At 43.5% G+C, this 20,505-nt stretch overlaps 2 protein-coding genes across 6 annotated transcripts in view; both read right to left on the reverse strand.

Moving 5' to 3' along the window:
• MAML1 (mastermind like transcriptional coactivator 1) overlaps nucleotides 1-11,269 on the reverse strand; it is a 24,511-nt gene extending 13,242 nt beyond the window's left edge. For both annotated transcript variants that reach the window (XM_015293935.4, XM_414607.8), the window contains exon 1: nucleotides 7,953-11,269. In XM_015293935.4, the coding sequence (XP_015149421.1) occupies nucleotides 7,953-8,321 (369 nt within the window). In that variant the 5' untranslated portion in view covers nucleotides 8,322-11,269. The remainder of the gene's footprint in view (nucleotides 1-7,952) is intronic.
• The window catches only part of CANX (calnexin), a 17,758-nt gene continuing 6,830 nt past the window's right edge, over nucleotides 9,578-20,505 (reverse strand). For all 4 annotated transcript variants that reach the window (NM_001030620.2, XM_015293792.4, XM_040646911.2 and 1 more), the window contains exons 2-15: nucleotides 19,850-20,032; nucleotides 19,319-19,392; nucleotides 18,766-18,824; nucleotides 18,293-18,434; nucleotides 16,973-17,054; nucleotides 16,107-16,299; nucleotides 15,459-15,648; nucleotides 14,666-14,779; nucleotides 14,032-14,188; nucleotides 13,488-13,703; nucleotides 12,967-13,086; nucleotides 12,751-12,880; nucleotides 12,500-12,594; nucleotides 9,578-11,930 (exon numbers count right to left, since the gene is read on the reverse strand). In NM_001030620.2, coding sequence (NP_001025791.2) covers nucleotides 11,877-11,930; nucleotides 12,500-12,594; nucleotides 12,751-12,880; nucleotides 12,967-13,086; nucleotides 13,488-13,703; nucleotides 14,032-14,188; nucleotides 14,666-14,779; nucleotides 15,459-15,648; nucleotides 16,107-16,299; nucleotides 16,973-17,054; nucleotides 18,293-18,434; nucleotides 18,766-18,824; nucleotides 19,319-19,392; nucleotides 19,850-20,029 — 1,806 coding nt within the window. In that variant the 5' untranslated portion in view covers nucleotides 20,030-20,032 and the 3' untranslated portion in view covers nucleotides 9,578-11,876. The remainder of the gene's footprint in view (nucleotides 11,931-12,499; nucleotides 12,595-12,750; nucleotides 12,881-12,966; nucleotides 13,087-13,487; nucleotides 13,704-14,031; nucleotides 14,189-14,665; nucleotides 14,780-15,458; nucleotides 15,649-16,106; nucleotides 16,300-16,972; nucleotides 17,055-18,292; nucleotides 18,435-18,765; nucleotides 18,825-19,318; nucleotides 19,393-19,849; nucleotides 20,033-20,505) is intronic.

Here is a 20,505-nt window from a genome sequence, read left to right on the forward strand (position 1 = left end):
AAAAGATTTGGGGGGGAAGGCGGGAAGAGGATCATTTCTCCTGTGATTTTAATTACTGGAGGATAAATAGGTATGTAATTTTTGTACACAATCACATTTTTGGCATCAAGCAAAACCAGCTTGTCACCAAGCGACTACAGTTTCATTCATACGTAACTGCAATTAGGAGCTCAGTCAATTCTGCCACACCGAGTAAGTTTACTCCTTTCCTCTTTTCTCCCAAAGCATTTGCCCCCTGCTACTCTCTGCTCTGTGGCCCCCAGAGCACAAACCAGCTCAACAGTTGGCTCGTCTACAGCCAGTGAATATGCACATTCTTTTTCTTGCAGTGCCACCTAGAAGCAACCAGAGGGTACAGCAACACAACCTCGGTTCTACAAAGCAGTGTTGGGACCCTTAGTTCAACTTCTTTCTGGCAGCATTCTTTCAAATATTAACTTCTTTTCAGCGACCTCAAAAATATCAGAAAACAGAAGACATGCACACATCAAAGATGACAATGAATTCTTCCTCCCCTGAAGTAAATTTGCCCAACAGCTGAGCTTTGCTGTACTGGGATCGCTACACCAAGACAGACAAACCTGCAGGGCAGCACCATAGCTCAGAGCAGCGCATCTAAAGAGGGAACCCTTTTCCCCTGACCTGGAAAAGATGCCTTTGTGCGTCCCAGCAGGACACATGAGGAGAATCCCCACGAAAAGCCACTCATCTCAAGTGCAGTTCACTGAACAACAGTTCTCTCAGATGGCAGAAAAGAAGCTCATTAAACAAACCTCAAAACAAGCACGCTTATTTTAATACGCAGTCTCCATAATGCAGTCCACTAACCCTTGGGGAAAAACCGTTTCATCCAAGAACAAACAGGGGAAACTTCAAGATCTCGGCACTGAAGCAAAAGGTTGTGTGTAGAGCCAGCATAAATTATCAAGGATGTTACAGCACTTGCCTGGGCAACAGTGTTCTTTGATTTAAGGATAGAAGGACTGGATCACAGTGGTTGCTTTCTTGCTAATTGTCCACAGCTAGCTGATCTTTGGAAACAAACACTGCTTCATGCTTGCATAGGTTACACCAACATCTCATTTTTACAAGAGGAACAGACTGCAGTTTCCAGGAGACCATCATCTTTTCTCTGTCTCATGGAAACAGCAGCAAAGCAGTGAGATGAGCAGCAGACCTTGTAAGAGGAGGGACACATTTGGAGTGGAGGTTGGAACTTCGCTAAGCCTCAACATCCCGTCTACAGCTTCAGTAGCAGACCTAGAGCAATTTTTTTCAATTACCAACTTAAGAGAATAAAGGAAATCTGATTTTTTGTAAAAACAGAAAACAACAGAAAGTGACGAAGCTTCAGCTCAACCCCAACGTTTGGCTTTCAGCAAGCCTCCTGTTGTTTACTTAACACTCCAACTGGGAAAACTGAAGCTCAAGGTGGATGAGTAACTTGCCCGAGGTCATACAATGAGTCAATCAAAGATTGGGATGGATCCTCCTTAATTCCAAATCATTAAGGAAAAAACACTCCCCAAAAAATAACATACAAGAACTGATTTAATTTTGTACACTAAACGTATTCTTCTTGTGATTGAAGCAAATTTTTGTATTAAAACAGAACCAAGGCCCATTGGAACCAATGCTGTAACCATAACTCCTACGGACAACTCAAGGCAGCTTAGGGCTCAGGTAGGACCATGGCTCTCTGTGGGCTGCAAAACTCACTTAGGTTGATGGAGAAATATTCCAAAAGTTGGTTTGTGCTGAGGTCTTTGCTGCTGTACAACACCACTTGGAATATATGCAAGATTAAATTGTGCTTTGTGCATTTGTGCTTCTAAACTAAACTTACTAGAGTCTAGATGTACACTTAGATCCTTAGTGTCCATCACAGGTTTCTTCCCCCACAAAAACCCGGGGTCTAGCATATCTGCATGGCTTTTAACAGTCATCAAAACACACAGATTCCCAATTTTAACTCCTTGGCATTAGTTGCTCTTACAAAGCCCTTCTTTTAGCTCATACTATATTCCTTTGTTTAAAAAACAAAAAACAACACTGTAAAAATAAAGAACTTCAAAGGAATTTGTTTATGAGGTAAAATTTGGGGGTGTCTGCTTTACCTCATCTAAATGTACTATTAATTGAAAGATATCCTACCTGTACACAACAGCCAGCAGACGCACAGGAAAGAAGAAAATCTGCTTATCTCTTATCTGTACCAGAAAAGACAGCCCAATTCACAACAAGGCTATGTAATCCCTGAAACGTAGAACCTATTTGCCTACTGCACTTGAATCCTAGCTCACTTTTAAGAGGAAAAGAAGCATAAAATGCACCTGGATATTGTGGCACTACACTGAGGTTACACTACCGCAGCTACACAGCCAGCTAACCAGAAGAAAGCCAGCCTCCATGGCCCACCTCCATTCTTCACACAAGAAGGGACAGTGGTACCAAAAGTCACAGGTGCCAGCAGTTACTGCTGCAGTGTCACCACTAACATATCCTGATAGCTTCTACTTACCCACGTTTAACTTCCTAAGCAATAAAACCTGAAATTCTCACACCGTGTTCACACAACTGCTCTGCAAACAACGTAACCTTCTCTTGTGAAATACCATTTCTCATATACTATCTCAGCTCTCAGTTTCCTAACAGAAGGAGAAATATTGAATTTGGTTCTTCTCATTTGTCTGTCTCTATGTAATTAAAGACTTTTTTTGGGGGGAAAAAAGCCCAACACATAGCACACAAGAGATACGAGTTAGACAGCAAGTTATCTGCATATCGAGCTGCCCCAACAGAGCTCTCAAGGCAAGAAAAACCTGTTCTCTTCTGCCAAAACTCCAAAGGAAAAAAAAAATCCACACTGACGAGAATAAAGCATAGCTTGTAACTCACTAAGAAAATCCCTTTAGCATTTCTTTTTTGTCTACTATGATTTTGCAAAGCACGCTCGCTTTCTGGTATGCTGTTCATCGTTTCCTTCGGAGAATCAATCACTTTTATTTAGAACACGAGTCAATTCTTTCCATTGTCACAAGATCAGAAACAGAAATGTATTCCCATTTTCTCAGGCTGCCCAACCTCCCAGCAGCAGAGGAACCTGCAGGCTCTCTGCAATGAGCCTACTTAACTTTGCCTAAGACTCTTACCCCAAAAGCATCTATTCAAAGCATTTAAACCAATACGGTATGTCTGCTTGGCAGGAGTATATGTGCCAGTCAGGCCATAACCATGGCTTCCCCACCTGACCCAGATGAAGAGATAAAGGCCAGGTGCCACCCCTCCCCACAAAGGGGTGTCCATCCCAAACGCTCTCATCACAAAACCTGGGCACGATGTACCACGATGACGCCCAGCCGTACTGCAGCCTCACTGCAAAGGCATGTTGGCAGACTTCATAAAAGCCGGCCACACGCTAACGAGGAAGCACTAACAAGAAGAAATTGGGAACGGACTAACACTTGATCTCCAGCTTTCTGCCAGCAAACTCACAGCAGAGTTCATAGCTTCAGGACTCTTCTGTCACACGGGGAAGAAAGGGGCTTCCAAGATAGTAAATAATTATGTTTATGGTCGGTAAATATTTATAAGTTTATAGTTATAGAAACTGCAAGCAAATCTGTGGGGGTTTTTTGTTTTGTTTTTTTCCTTCCCCAAGAATGCCTTGCAAAAATGGCAGAAATAAAGCTTTAAGGACCTAGCTCGTATGCTGTGCCTTCTGGGCTCCTTAATGACATGTTTCGGATATTAAATTCTTCTTACGGGAGTCAATAGAGCTTTACACCTCATTTCAAGTAAGCCTACAGTTTCAGACTTAAGTTATAACTCCAATGATCTGTCACAGAATAACAGCATAAGAAAATGCTGGCCGTTTTCAAAGAAGAAATCCTGTGTTACTCTACACAAGCAATAAAACTGCAGCTCCAAGATGCCCTCCAGCCAGATGCCAGCACCCTCACCTACAGGGGAACACACCAGTCTGCCTCCAGCAGCAGTGGCAGTACTGCAGCACACACCAGAGCTCCACGGAGCAGCACAGCCTTCTGAGCCGACATTCTCCTTCCCTGCCTGGCTGAGGACAGAGCAGTAATGATGACCACCTCTCGAGCTAGAAGACCAATGCAAACATCAGGAGTTGCAATATATATGAATTTGGAATAAACACCATTTTGGCCCTGCAACATACTTTCTACTTACTGAGCATCTACACACAGCTTCCAAAGCTGCACTCTCCATGCAAGGAAAGCATTTTATTACCAAATGTGTTCCTGCATTCCAGCGCGTTGTCAGAACAAAACTGCTGCACTAACTTTGACTGTTACTTTAATTCCAGAAGTCTTTTGTATTTGGGTGACTGCCTGCTGGAGTGGAGAAGGGCTGTGGATATGCATGGCTATAAATAGCCCAGCCTGCATTAGTCACAAGGGGCAGCTTCTGCTGCAGGAATTGTTCTGCTGAATCAAAAAGCCCTGCAGAGCCTTCGGATCGCCCACCTCGCCTGAACTTCAGCAGCACATCAGTCCCTCCCAGATCCGTACAGCTCAGAAAGCAGCGCTGCATATCTAACCAATCTGAGAGGGGAAGTGTTTCAAACACACAATACCTCACACAGCATTAAAAGGAGACAAAGAAAAACCTGTCGGAGTTGTTGTGCAACAAGCTATCAGACTTGTCAGCAAAACCAAACAATGGTGGCAAGAGTACACTACACTGAAGTTATGTATAAATAATGTGGAAATAATTTCCTATTTTTGTGGTAAAACATAATTTCACAATTTAACACCCATACACCACAGCTTACCCCAAAGTGAGGTCTCCTGAGTTGTCAGCATTCCAGCCTGGGCTCCCTTAGGAGAATGCAACCATGTCTGTCACTACAACCCAGGCAATCTACTCCCTTTAATTTACTACTTTAGCTCCTTTCAATCACAGAACATTTCTTTATTCTTCTTAAACTTTTGTTTAAACTTTTCACTCGGGTGCCTGGTTTCAACCAGCACCTCGTTGTTTTCACTGTAAAAACCTCTACCGCTCCCCAGCAAATGCTGCTCTGCTCCTCAGCTTCACACAGAGCACTCCCAAGGCTGACCAGATCTCTGCCCATTCCAGAAACGCCGCCCAGTCCCAGACAAAGCAAAACATCTACACAACCCCGCTCTCAGGTGGGAAGAGAAGCACCACGCAGCCTCTTCCAAAAGGCCCCACCACAAAGCACGGCGTGGAGATGAACACGCAGACCTCAGCACACTCCTTGTCCATGCTGAGGAAGCTCTTGGTGTCCAGCTCAGGATACACAACATCACAGGCTGACAGAAATACAGGGCATCCTTCCCAGCAGGCAGAATTTAAACGCTATTGAAATGAACTTTCACAAAACAGAAACTGCCAAAGAGGAAAAAAACATGCTCGATGGCAGCTCCTGTCCCTTCCCAACTTCCCTGTTTCTCAAAAATAGAAGATCGACACAGGAGACATTACTCAAGTACTAAGCATCTTCTACTCTGAACAAGTCTTAACATCACCCTAAACAACAGAAGCAAAATACATTTAAACGTTTGAATCTTCCTTTAAATTAGAGCTTTTTTAATAGGAAGCCAGCATTTTCATCTCGTTCCTCAAACGATGGACAAGCCTACTGAGCACACAAATCATCCGTAAGAATTTCTGTACGGATATTGTATCTTAGTTTCTATGCACTCACACGACAGCACTGCTTAGCAAGAAAACAAAGGATGGCACTGCCCCTGCCTTCTGCTCAGCCTCAGCATATACACCAGAAAGAAACTGATGGGAGGGAAATGTAATTTCGGGCTTTGGCCACGTGAACAAGTCATACAGGATGTGACAGGGTGGTGCTCTCTTACCCAGGACTACTCTGCGTCCTCCAAGGGCAGCACCTGGGCACACAGGCACTGTGCTCTGGGCACACGTGTGGCACAGCAGCTGCAGGTCCTGCTTCCAGCTCGCAGATGTGAGATCCCGTGCCCTTTACGCTTACACAAGTTGCTTTTCTCTCAAGGATCAAAACAAACGCTTCATTAACTTTGAATGCAGCTGCTGGTCTCCAAGAGAAGATTCATATGCAGCTTCAAGAAAAGCTCCACACCGTAACAGCAGTTACACCGACGTAATGCATGTTTCACTGACCTAATGGCATTCTTTTGAAAGGAATGTGCTCAGGATATTCTAAAACATCATTTTGGTGTTAATCCAAAGCCTACTGAATATTTTAAACCATAACCATGCGCTTCCCAGGCAGAGCACACGTTTGGTCTCAGTAAGAGCTGCACCTCAGCCATAGGTACAGCCAGAGGTAAAATGTCAACTTAGAGGAAGACCTTCTGTGCCAAAGGAACAAAAGCAGCAGCAGAGGTTTCTCGTTGGTTTCCAGTTTGGGGGAAGGTTTTGGTTTTTTTCTAAAGCGTTAACTAACTTTATACCCTAGTAACGAGATGATGAATCAGCAGCTGCAATTAAAGCTTACAGTCATGTATCCTAGGAAGGAAACAGCAGGCCAGCACGAGGAGGAGTCATTCATACACTAAAACCCTCTTCTGTTGTGTAAATTGGCCACTGGCAGCAGCTTCCTGAACAAGAAGAGCTTCCCCAGATGTGCACTGTATTTCAAAACCACACTGCTGCTGAGAGCCCTCATTATAATGGATGCTAATTAGATCAAATCCACATCCAAAGCGATTTAAAAGAAACAACACCAATGAATCAAGGACATCTTTCTTTTTAAGGATCAATGTGAAGGAGCGTGGTGGCACTTTAAGCAACAGGACTTGACATGCTAAAGAGCTCTGCAGAATGAGCTGCACAAATATGCAACGTTAATGGATAGAGCCCCAGACGCAGAATGCTTCACAGCTCAGACAGGAAACAAACAGAAATCCCACCAAATCTTTGGAAAATAAAACAGGAGTTTGAGACGTTTGTGTTCTGACACCAGGTTACACTCAGGATCAGCCCAGTGAAGAGCAGCACCTGGGAAGTGCTACGGAATCACTGCCAGGAAGGTGGAAAGTTTCCTCTCACCCTCAAAGATTCTTCTTTAACAACCATCTGAAGCGCTCAAACTATCACAAGCATTTTGGTCTCCAGAACAGTCAGTATCCAAGATTCACACACGATAGATCAGCTAGTTAGCTGCACACCATTTTCAGTTCATGCTGCAAAGTCTACAACCAGCTACGTGCTGCCCAGCGCTACACGAAAGCTGACATCTGCGGGCTGTGTCTCACAATTTCACATCATGCACAGTCATACCCAAACACAGTAAGCTCTGTCATGATTCTGTTTTAAAAACTAAGCGAAGCCCAAGGCAGCAGAGAACCACATTCTCCTCTTCTACTATGATCGAGCAAGCAAATCATCTTAAAAACAGCATTTACCTACGTAGTAATGTGAGAAATGCATCAGGTTAACCCACCACCCCCTCCTAAAGAAATTCAAAGCAGTAACGTATCATTTTCACGAAGGTCAACGTTTAGCAATGGGTGCTCTGGAGAGAGATAGGCATTAAGAGGGGCAGCCTGCGCGAGGTCACCCTACTAACCTACATTGCTGACACGCCAGCGCGCAGCAGTGTGTTTAAAGGGTCACTACGTTTAAAGGGTTCAGGGCAAGTTAAGCAGCAGCCTCTCCAGATACACACACAGCCATGGCCGTGTGCACATGCCCTGACAACCAGCAGTGCTAACGAGGCCAGGGAAACACTCGCGTTCTGTGCTCAGCCAGTCTGCGATGGGTGGAGTGGGACTCCCACAGTGCTCACACCCACTGCAGCGAGTGGCAAACAAGCACTGCCTCTCTGCTTCGGCTGAAACTCTTTCCAAGATGCGGCGAAGCCCACACTAGTAGAGTTCCCCCTCAGCGATACACGCGCCCTTATCGAGCAACCCGGTGACACCTTGACAGCCCCAACCGCGGCACGGGCAGCACCTTACCGCGATCAGCGTGCTGCTGCGGCCGTGCTGCTCTCCGCTCGCCGCCTCTCCGTCCAGGCCGTTGGCTCCGCTCCTCTCGGCGCTCCCCGCGACGGCTGCTGCGGGCGGAGGGGGAGCGGGGGGCGGTGGGGCCGGGGGCGGCTGGCGGTGCTTGCCGGCCCGCTTGGCCTTGGCCTGCAGGCAGCGCTGGTGCAGGGCGAAGGTTTGCTGGCGCTCCAGCTCCAGGCGCTCCGGGGACACGGCCTGGTAGCGGGACTCGCAGGCGCTGTGGTGCCGCCGGCAGAGCTCGATGCGCCGACGGAGCCGCTCCATCACCGCGCTGTGCCGCGGCACCACGAACTCCGCCATGGGGCAGGGGGGCAGCACCATGGACCGGAGGGACGAGAGGGGGGCCGCCGCTCACCGGCTCCGCACGCCGGGCCTCGCCATGGCCCTCCTCGAGGCCTCACCGCTCCTCCCCCGCCCGCCGGCCTTACCTGGGCCCCCCGGCCCGGTTCCTCCTCCTGCCCCCGGCCCGGCGCCCGCCTCGCTCCCCCCCTCCCCACTTCCTCCTTCTCTCCCGAGGCCGGTACCGATTCGCTCCCCCGCTCTCCGCTCAGCCCTGCCCGGCGGCCGCTGCCCAGCGCCCCCGGGGCCCGGCCGGAGCCCGCTCCGCTCCCTCCCCGGCGCGGCGCGGCCAGGCAGCCGCAGCTCTTAGGCACGGGCCGGCCCGAAGCCCCGAGTCCCTATTGTTATCCGTGCCGCCGCCATCTTGAAATTGTTTTTCCCCTCAAGAGCCGAGTTGAGAATAAATAGGCGGAGCTTCCTGGGTGGTGGGCAACGTCACAGCGCGTCGCGCGTCACGAGTCGTGAGGGACGGCGCTCTCAGCCAATAGGAAGGCGTGGAGGCGCGAAGGGAAGCGGCCGAGGCGTAGACGGGGAGAGCGCTTGGCAGGGGGCGGGCTGCGGCGCGTTTAAAAGGCACGGGAAGAAAAGAGGCGGGGCAAAGGCGGCGCAGCCAATGGGGACAGCGGAAGGTGGAGCATATGGTGATTGACGGGGGCGGAGCGCCACTGTTCCTCAGGGGGGCTCAGGACAGGCGCGCCAGGCTTTCATTCCAAGGGCTGAAACTTCAGCCAAGTAAGAGGGAAGGCGCCTTGCTACAATTCACCCCACCCCGCTTCTGCAGCATTAAGAACCGTGAGCCCCCGCTGCAGTACCTGGGCTAGCTTGGACTCACCTCAGGCCCCACAGGAACCCAGCACACACGGGCTCACGGAAGGTAAGAGATGACCACCGGCTGAGGCATCCAGAAGCCCATCTTAAAGCAGACGATCCAGACAAGCCAGCACGCACTGCTAGAGCCCCAGCCACAACAACAGCTCACTACTTACGTCTTTATCACCTCTTCTCTGATCAACAGTACTAGGAGAAAAACCATTTTAGCACTTCTGTTCTCTGTCTGCTATAGAACTGCATCCCCCCTAATGAAGCACCTCATGGAACCCCCCTCCCTCAGCCCAGCTTACAAAGTTCAGCTTACACACCTATCTGCTCCTCCCCCGCTTTAAGAGAGCCATGCTGAGGCCGAACACAGCCACCCCAGGCAGAAGGCGGGGTAAGAAGTAACTTCTGCATTTTCTAGCTGGTTCAGAAAGTCTTAATTTATTGTAGTGATTATTTAAGCATACACTATGGTATTAAAAAAAAAAGCCATAGCATGCAGACAGACCTCTTCAGGAGATTTAGCACAGCAAATGTAGACTTACAGTTCGCCTTAGTATTATTTATAAAGCTGACAGCAGATCTCAAGTTCCATTGTGATGCTAAGAAAGAACACGTATGCACATGAATTGTTCAGGAGTTTAAGGCAATTTGCATATTAAGATAAAAACCACTGGATTAGTAGAATTACGGTGTGCTCAAAATGTTAGCTGAATCGAAACCATTTACATATACTTCATCTCAACGGACTGAGTCATAAATAGCAGCTGCTCCTTGGTAGAAGTACAGTCCTGAGAACAAGCTAATAGCAACGCTTAAGCTATGACATCTCCCATGTCAGAGTATAAGCTATTTTGGCAGTCAGGAGCAGTATTTACCAGGTGTTCAACAGGCAAAGGCATTCTAAACATGCAATGGCTCCCAACAGAAGTCTGAAATTACTTCCAGTATCTTGCTTACAATAGTTTATTTGCACACTGCTGAAAAAAAATTATCAAGAAATCCTGCTATGCATTTGTGGTCACTAATATTTCAAACACAACAAACATGGGATACAACGTAAGGACAGGCAGCAAAAGGTATTTGTACAAAAGAAAAGAAAACCAACAAACAAAAAAAAAACCCAAGCCTTTAGTAATTAGTTAGACTGTTTGCAAGGTTTGGAGCACCCACCCCCTCCCCCACAGCCCCTGGGAATTATTCCCCATACAATACCTATGGCCAAACAACACTGGAGTGTTTAAATTCAGTGCAAGAAGTAATTTCAGGACATTTAATTTCACTCTAAACAAACAGAAGCTTATCTGTATAGACATTTGAACCCCGACATATTTGGTACAGTGTAATGAAGTTACATAGATTTCACCCTCAGAGGTATGCTCTTGTAGTGACCACCAGCATTCCACAAGTGTTTGAAACAGTATAATATGGTAGACTCGACGCTTTAAAAAAATTTATTCAGCTGGAATTGAAACTCCCTAACATTCACAATATAATTTAGGATGCATTTGTTACATGAAAAGCAGATGAAAGACTTAACAGTTTCACATACCACTTAAGATATTCCACATGCTTCTTTTCCCCATCTACAAATACTGATATCTTGGGATTTTTTCCTTATTAAATACTCAGTTCAACTTGTCTATCCCACCACTTCTCCCATTCCTATAGGAATACATACAGTGATAACAGTGAGGATATGGGACACTGTCCTATCCAGTGCTTGGACCCTGGAGTAGGCCTAGCCATAAAAATAAAGAGTCTGACAATGAGCTGAACATGAAGCACTTCCAGCAATTGAGGCAAAGCTGCACTCAGAAAAAGCTGTGTAGTCACAGAGAAAGGAAAGTATCAGTGGCTGAAGAGAGGGGAAAAGGGAAAGTAGTCTAACGCTACCCCTCCACCCCCCAAACCACCTGTTCATTTTACAAAGAGTTGAAGAACTAACAAAATGCATTAACTGTAAGGTCTGCAGGATTAAATGCCACATTAAGACAACCCACTCCAAATCCTACATCATTTGTCAACACTTAATTGGGCTTTAGCCGTGCACAGAGTGCATGTTCCATAGACCGACCAACTAACCCCTTCCTCTTCCCTCCCAGCTCCCCCCCAGGAACAAACTTGAACTACTGGTTTCCCCCCCACACACATGATCCCCTCTCCCCCTTTTTTTTCCCTTTGAGGGAAGAGGCATTGTCAAATATATTGACAACTTTTCTTCAAATAGTTACCAAATTTTTAAGGATAGAGAGACACCACATAGGAGTTTGCACATTTGTAAAAAAAAAAAAAAAAAACTAGTCATAAAACTGCATTTTTTTATCATCTAGCATTTAAAGATTCATTGTTATTCTTCACTAATTAACATATTAAATTAAGCCAAGATACGAGACTGGTAAAATTCTACCAATCTACATAAAAACAGAAAAAAATATTTAAAACCAAAAGTGAAAAGGTTAGTCATGTTACATTCCAAAATCCACAGCCCATTATATTAAATGCGTTCTTTCTACAGGAATGATGTTCTTTATAACAGATGGATTGCAAGTATTTTACTGCTAGACACTCCATTACATTGGATAGTGTGACTGGAACCTGTGGATGGTGAAATCTTGAGGTTTGTCCAAGTTTCAATGTAAGGTGTCCAAGGTCCTCTCCCAGAACCATGTTTTGGAAAAAAATTCACACAGATTAAGTTCTTATGACTTTTTTTTTTTTTCAATCTTTTCTTGGCTTTCTGTTTCTGGGTGATCTATTCACAGTTTCCTCCTCCTGCAAGAAAGTGAGGTGTGAAAACATTGAAGAAATCTAAAGTTACTCCTAAAAGCCATTTAAAACAAACCTACAACTTCTGCAATTCTACATTATAATTTGATTTTAGAAGGATCTCTTGCTGCTACTACACCTTCCTTTCCATGGAGGGTAGACAAATCCTTATTTTCACAGTGAATTTGTTATTTACTGAAAGTACTGCTGCAGCTGCACAAATCCCTTTAAGTTCAAGCAACACTCCACCCATTTTTAAGTCACCCATTATGTCAGTGTGGAGCACTTAAAAGGTCACATCCTGACTGCACACAAAGCTGAATGAGCCTTTTGCCTCGAGAAGATGCATTCCACACAATCCTACTCTTCTCACAATGCAGGGTCTATGGCAAGTGCCTTTCGCAAGGTTCCCTGATCTGCTGAGGTTGGCCACAGCAATTCCTATTTTGTGGGGGATTAAATTCTCTGGAGTTCTGACACTGGAAAGGAGCACTGTACAGACCAGGTTAGCTAAGCTTGTGGATTTTTTCTTGGTATAGAAAAAGACTTTCCTCAAAAATGAAGTGTTCTCTTACCTCTGATGCATGTTTCCTGTCCTCCTCTTCCTCTTCTTCCTCCTCTTCCTCTTGACTAGCACTTCCTATGTCAGCATCATTTTTCTGCTTCTCTTCTAAGAAAGGGGGAAAAGAAAGTTCATTCATTTTCTTGTCATTAAGATTTGCACCTTCACTTCACCCTTGGCCTGATACTTTTGACACCCAATCTTGCTCTTTTGTTCTTCTAGATAGAGAACTCCATCTGTCTCATGATTGTCTATTTTGCCTACCTAGCTTCTCCTCATTTGCTTCCTCCTCTTCTTCCTTGTCTCCTTTGTCTTTTTCTTCCTCTCTCTCATCACTCACCACATCAGGCTGAGGAGCATCAGTCTTTTTGTACTCTGCAGCACTTGGCTGCTTCTAAAAAAAGAAAGTGTTACTCATGAAGGCACATTACACCAAATTGCTTCTTAAAGTCTACACTTATTATCAGAGGAAATGCATACCTTCCCAGAGCAGCAGAAAAGGACAACAAGGAACACTGGGAAAGCCACAATGAGGATGTACACTACCCAAAGCCAAGGACGCTCTTCAGCAGCTGCCATCATCTGGCCCACAACACCAGGCTGTAAGATACAGTGAACCATTAAAACCAAGCGAGTCACAGCAGTTAAGTCTGAATCATAGATTTTTTTTTCTGTGGTATCTATAGGCTTTTGGTATCCCCAGACATGGCATTTCATACTTTAAGAAGTTAAAGCTAATCCAAGTACTTTTTCCCCTTAGTTTCTAAGTTAACAATTAGCATACAGTTAACAGAACTGTCAGAGCAAAAACTTTAGAGACTAGTGAACTCTCATTGCCATTAATGGCAACTATTACCATATTATAATTACAAACTAGGTTCTAATTAGGTTTATTAATTCCCAGCCTTGGTACCTAAAGATATATATTGACCAACATCTGGACCAAAATAGCAGCAATGTTGTTTCAGTCAGAAGCACACAATTACACCTTTGTATCTCACCTCTGCAGCACCATCAGCTGCCTTTTTCAGTCCCCATCCATCATTAGCCCAATCATCAGCCACAGCTCTTTCAGTACAGATGATAAAGTTGTCAAAAAAGATATCAGAAGTCATTGACCATAGCTCAAGTCCCACAGCACTGAAGGGAGTCATCTTGAAAGGCTCCAAGTCTTCAAAGAAATCTGGGTTTGGGATCTTCCTGGGTTTCCATATCCCCTAGGAAGGACAAAAGATATTCAAGCCTTACCTACTGGTGTACAGTTTGCATTTTTTAGTTTTCAGTCCATTTCAGCTAGGAAGAACGACTCATTACACTAAATTATATTTATAGGTGTGACTCTACAGGTTTGGGAAATTAAGTTTCATGAGTGTTATGAAAAAGTGAAGCCACGAAAGCAAGCACTTTGAAACAGTCCACTTGAAAACGTGGTGAGACCATGACAGTAATTTTTACTATTAATGACATCTGCTGAATTTAAATCATTCCGACTTTTGGAAAAGAAATGCTGCACTGACCAGAAATTTACACAATGATAAAACCAACCTGATAGTTGACATTATCAATCATAGGTGGTTTCCATTTGCCCTTGTAGTTTGGATTGTCAATCATCGGTCGCTGCCAGGTACCGCAGCCAGGAGCTGATTCACATTTCGGATTTGCAATCTGAGGTGCTTCCCATTCACCATCCATATCCTCATCCCTGAAAGGGAAACCCGGTCTTCAAGTCTGCCCCTTGTCTTTATATAGACTAAAGCTTACAGCAAATGTAATTTCTGGGAAAATCAAAATTCCTACTTCAAAATAGAGATATTGAAACTAAATATAGCATAAGTACAAAGATAATGACACTGCAGAAGGAGTAAGTATTTCAAGAAGTAGCTTGAAAGCACAAAGCTCACTGAAAGCTAGTCCCCGAGTACAGACGCTTACCAACATGGTATAGCTGGAAGATGAACATCCCTGACCTGTTCAGCTTGCAGTCTGAACAGAACAGTTGACGAGTGCACAGATAAATGAGAGAATACAAAATTCCTTAGACTAATTCCATCTTCCACTTTTTAAGCAAGATGCCTGAATTGACAACTTTCTTAGCCAAAAACAATAAACCATTTATTCTTATATTTGTCAAAATCAGCACTGAAACACCTGTCACACTAATAATAGGTAGTAAACATACCAATCTTCAGGCTTCTCAGCATCAGGGTCTGCTACATATTCTGGCTCATCATCCAGCCAGCCCTCTGGTTTCACAGCATTTTCATCTGCTATCTTTGCAGGAGCATCCTCATCCCTTGAAGATGGAATGTAATATATTAACACAATATGCAAAAAGAAAAATTCTCAACCCTAGAGCAAGATTCTGAGGCTTTCAGCAAGCCCACTGATTTATCAGCCAGCTTCATTTCTGACACTCAACATCATGTTTTAACTTGCAGACTGTTACCTGCAGATACCTCACAGTACAGTCAGTAGTTTCAGCTAATACATAGTATTTTTAATACCAATCTAGAAAGGGCACATTACAGCAAATCCCATATCCTAATCGTCACTGGAAACACATATTTGAGCTTGCAATCAAGTCTATGATTCATAGAGCACAGGCACAAGAACAAAAAACATTATCAGCTTCTGCCCTAGACTGTCAGGTATTTCAGTCACTTTTAACGATAAATTACACGAACAACTTATACCTTCATCCTAGCTTTTAAGCAAATCAAAGATGAGCACACTGGCTAACAGATGTTTTCAGTATTCTTTATCTGTGGGCAGCACAAGAACAGTTATTCCTACAGGACATCAATCCTTTCTGCCTTTATTTACTGCACTGCTGCTTGTGTGCCTAAACCAACTTACAACTAAAAGTTTACAAAAGTGTGAGACGCAAGATTCTGTATGTCATTTGAGGAGTTTTGATAGGCTGAAGTTACCAGGCCAAGACCTCTCTTTCTTCCACTCTTCCAACACCTTACCAGTCATCTGGTTTAACAGCATCTGGATCTGGGATTTTGGGTCTCTCATCCCAATCTTCAGGCTTCTGGTCATTTGGGTCCTCAATCTCTCGCGGTGGATTCACAGGAGGAGACATATCATTTAGCAAATTCCCACTGTTGACAACCATTTGATCAACCAGAATTTCAAAACTATTATCAGGATTCAAAACTGGAAAGAAAAAGAAAATACAGCCATTGCACAGACGATACAAAGTGTGCTTCCAAGTATCACTCACTCCTGCTGTACAATTCGAACTTCATTAATCCAAGCTACCACCTACCTAGCAACTATTTTTTAAGAATTAACAACCTTTCCCATGATGTCTAAATATAACCAGTGATAGAAATATTTCTCATACCAAGTTACTCAGAACTACTCTGAAATACAGTTATTCTTTATCTGTTTAGTTCAAGATCTCATGACTTTTTAAGTGAATCAAAACTTCTTGGAAGGAAGAAGCAAGCCTTTATGTACTAAGACTAGTTTTTGCATTCGTAGCTTTCAAGTGGTTTTTAGCTGCATGGTATATTCATACAAAGATCTGTTTGTTCATCTGTTCACTGAGTTTTGATTCAGAAAACACAGAAGTAGTTATTAACATGAATAGCAGCTAGCAGTCAACATACTCAGTGTATAAAGGTGCGTCTTCTTATCAGTGAAGTAGGTCTTCAAGTCTGCATCTGGACGCTTTGCATGCTTCTCCTCATATTTGCCAGTCTTTGGGTTTTTATGCCGGAAGATGAAGTGCAATTTATAGTCCTCTCCACATTTGTCAGGGCCAAACATGATCGTGTATGGAGTTTTGTCATGGAACTGATCCTTTGAAAACAATGCAGAACTTAATGCCATTAATTTGAAATACAACTTCAGCTAATGCCCACCCTAAAAACCCTCAGTGCATTAGAAATTGTTCTGCAACTTTGCGTGAACAGCAGTGAGGTTCCCAGACTAAAACTTACATCACTATTACAAGCTTCTAGAGAGAAGACCAGAATTAGCCTAGCATCCTCATTTTGCACCTTTGGTCTCTACTTTCCAGATGGAAAGCAATTGTTGTACAAGTGTTATTAACAAGGTAAGTAAATCATTACACAGTGACAACTATGTATTTTTTAAGCAAATCCCTACACTGCAAAAATGACTGAAAAGTCACTAACGGAAATATCAGATACTATTAGCCAGTCCAGTGACTTTCTTTGTTCTATTTGTTCTGGCTGATGCTATCTTGAGATTCGATGCACACATGAAACTGGCTAGATAGCCAAGTATTCTTCTGGGTGTCTTTTGAAAATTACATTGTATGTAGTCAAGAAGCCAGAAAATTTCAGTATTTCTAATCTGCAACTGAAAATACTGGGAAACCAACAAGCACAAAGTACTTTGAAGATCAGGCCCTGAATATTCCCCACTGCCTTTATCCAAGAGATTCCTCTAGATAGAAAAAGGCTTCATTGCTTTGCCATGGATAACACTCAGCATTAGCAGCACTCACCAGGTTCAATTCAGGTGTTTTTGAAAGCAATTTCACATAGGCCCCACCACACTCTATTCCATTTTGGAAATTTACTTCATACCTTATTTGGACAGAGAAGTGAAAAACACATTATACACAAGCAACATTTACCTTCATAATACATGATCGAATTTATACTTGACAATTGCAGAGTAATACTATTTTGGTTTTGTTTGTTTCAAATCAAGAGTGAATATTAAAAACACATGCTGCCCTCTAGAGACTAAGCAGATGTTCAGTAGGGCCTGAGAAAATAAGAGAATCAAGGATTTAAAAGACTTAACCTGACAGAAAAGATTAAAAGAATTGAGCACTAGTCTAGAAGATTATGACCCAGAAGTAGAGGGAAGAAAATGTTTTTCAAGTATGTAAGAGACTGCAATGGAGACTAAAGGGAACCAATTATTTTCCACACAGCCACTATGGCAGACAGACAACTCAATTTGCAAGATGACTGAAGTGAGCAGTTGGATCCTAGGAGAACTCCCTTTAGGGTTGTAAGCATACAATAGTATATTTAGAGATGCCAAGGAGTCTGAAAAAGGCAAAGCATGTCTGTCAGGAATAGGCTAAGCATGCTCAAACCTCTCTCAATGCCAGCAGCTGAAGTGAGTGACCACTTCAACTTATTTTTAGCCATGCATTTTGAGCCAAAACTAAACAGTAATGCAAAGTAAAGTGACCAATTCAATATCTTGTACAAATATGAACTAGCTCACTGGCTGTTTAAAACTGATAACATAGGTAATATCCCACAATTCAACTGTTGTCATTCAAAAGATTCTTTTCCTGCTTACTAGTCTAACATGCATGCAAGCAGATTCCTCTACATCACTCATGGCTCAGTAGAGCTGGACAAGTTGCTCATCTTCCACAACAGATGCACTAGAACAAAGGAAGGTGGAAACAAGTACACCCTTAACACTCTGCCCACTCCACCTTTGAAAGAGGGGATGCTTCACTGAATAAATAATGACAAACATACAGACAAGCTCTTGTCCAAGTGGACATGGACTTTTACAATTAAAAGTACAGAAATCAGTTGCCTGTTCTGGTGAGTACAAGAAATCCAAGTCCAGAGACTTCTTCTCAGGCTTCAGAGGGGGCCACTCTGTTTCGAACTTCCCACTTGAGGAATCCCAATTGCTATTTTATTCCTACTCAAATTGTATAATGATAGGCTACAGTCTATCTTGTGTCATCTAGACCCCCCCCCCAAGCCAACAAAAGCTCAGTTACAAAATAAACCTCAGCCCGCTATGTCACCCTTGACAGAACACTAAGTTATCTTTTACTTACTGTATAATAAGGGGCTTGGTATCAAATACAAAAGGCTTTGAAAGCTTGGATGAAATCGCATGATGTTTGGCTCGCGTTACCAACACAAGCCCTTTGTCTCCTGGAAGCTTAGTGTCCTTCATGTCTTGGACTTCCCATTTACCTGGAGGAAAATTAACCAAATATTATCAAAGGCCATTTGATACCATCTTGCCTTAGCCCAATCCTAAACAAGAAAGTCATCACTGACTTCATACAGGTCGCCTTCAAGTTACTAGGCTTAACATCTTCACTAAAAATTATTTTAAAACCTCGAAGTGGAAATTTTATCTGAATCAGGATCATGCTTAATATTGTTTAGCATGTACACATCCTCCCATTTTCTTCAGTGAATACAGTTTCAGGGAGCAAGCAGAACAGACTTGTACCTCTTCTTTATATAAGACAAAATGACATCGGAAACATCTATCAGTTAAAATATGGGTAGGACTCACCATCATATTTAGCAATTTCATCATCTGTATCATCTTTCTTGGCTTTGGAAAGGATCCATCTAGAAGACAAGCATCCAACAGTAAGAAACTCATACTTTTTTTTACTATGCACACAAAAAAACCTGTTCTTAAAATAGCCTTTGTCATCCTATGACTACACCCCAAATGTCCCAGTCCCCTCACTTCCATCCCAAGCCTGCAAAGGTCTCATCTTTATGAAGGATCACTCACTGCCTCAGAGTGTCACTCTTGTAAAAATTCCAATATTCAAGTTTAATACCTCATTATGCTTACATTACCTGAAGCAAGTACACAAAAATCAGACAAGAAAGATTAAAGCATACATAAAATATGGACTTCTCTTCCCACTATTACTACTAGTACCTATGCAAAAACTAGTTTATCTCATCACTTCAACAACCAGGACCACATAGTCACTGCTGTAATCCTCCCCACATGTTGCCTGTTGATCTTTAGTAACAGGCACTAGGAATTCCCTTTCACATAATACTTTGATTTCGTCTGTTCAGTCACCCCCTCACATTATACTCACCCATCCAGAGTTCCTTTATCAAAGGACTCTACAAAATACACCTCGCCAGTTGGGACTGGTGCTCTGTAAGTAACCTAGGGGAGAAGAGAGGCATTTATTCACCTTTCAAGGCACATTCTCTAAAGCAGTACAGGTATATACAGCTCAAATCCCACATCTACACAGTACAGCACCTAGAACATTCTGGCAGCATAAATACAGAAATGTAAACACTGCTGCTTATGCTGAGCCACTGTGCTCTCCGCTGCAACAAAAACTGAAGATTTTATCTAGCTGGAAACTTCAGCATTAATTCCTGATAATTACACCTCAGTTCTCAAATATTCATTGAAATCTTTGAGAAGGAAGATGCAGGTGAGATGAGAATAGCAAGGAAGCAGCTAAGCATAATTCCAAACCTTACTCCCTGCTAGTGATCTTTAACAGCATCTCTATACATTAAGCTTCAGCAAAGTAAAAACAACTCTGATCAGACTGCCAGTAGGCAAAACACAAGCAGTAATTACATTTTAAAGAACACCTATGCCAAACCTTTGGAGCTGGAGGAGGAGTGCTGCTTTCAGGATTTGAGTCCTCTATTTCCTCAACGCCATCATCCAAGTCATCCTCAATATCAATGACATCACCATCATCATCACCCACATCATGCTCCTGGGCAGCAAGAGTCCCAAGAGCTAGCAGGGTCACATACAGCAGCCATTTCATCTCCATTATCTGAACAAATAAGAAAGGGAAGTAGGTTAAGCCAGTGCACACACAAGCAGTGCAGTACTTCAGTTGAGAGAACAAGCTTTTCTGGTAACAGGTGAGGTGCCAAGTCACACCGCTGAAAGAGGTACAAACTTACCTTCTCAGCTCTGCTATTTATTGCTTCCGGCTGGTTAAGACAGCTCAGAAAGCAGGAAAGATATACAAGGTGTATTTAATACAAAACAGATGCTAATGCACAGGAGGAATACATGGGTAAGCTCTGCAGATTGTGCTGCAGGAGGGTCAGTATTGTCCCTCTACTGCCACAACCCACAAAAAGAACAGACATACATGTCTGCAACAACTTACACATGTAAAAAATCTCAACAGGAAAATCTACTTCTTGTTTGTGAGGAACTCCGAAGGCAACAGGTTGACACTGGTATTTCTATTCAGCTCACAAATATTAGCTACCTCTTTCAAGCATCTACAAAGCA

The sequence above is a fragment of the Gallus gallus genome, chromosome 13 (genome assembly GCF_016699485.2).
Source record: "Gallus gallus isolate bGalGal1 chromosome 13, bGalGal1.mat.broiler.GRCg7b, whole genome shotgun sequence".
Lineage (NCBI taxonomy): Eukaryota > Metazoa > Chordata > Aves > Galliformes > Phasianidae > Gallus > Gallus gallus.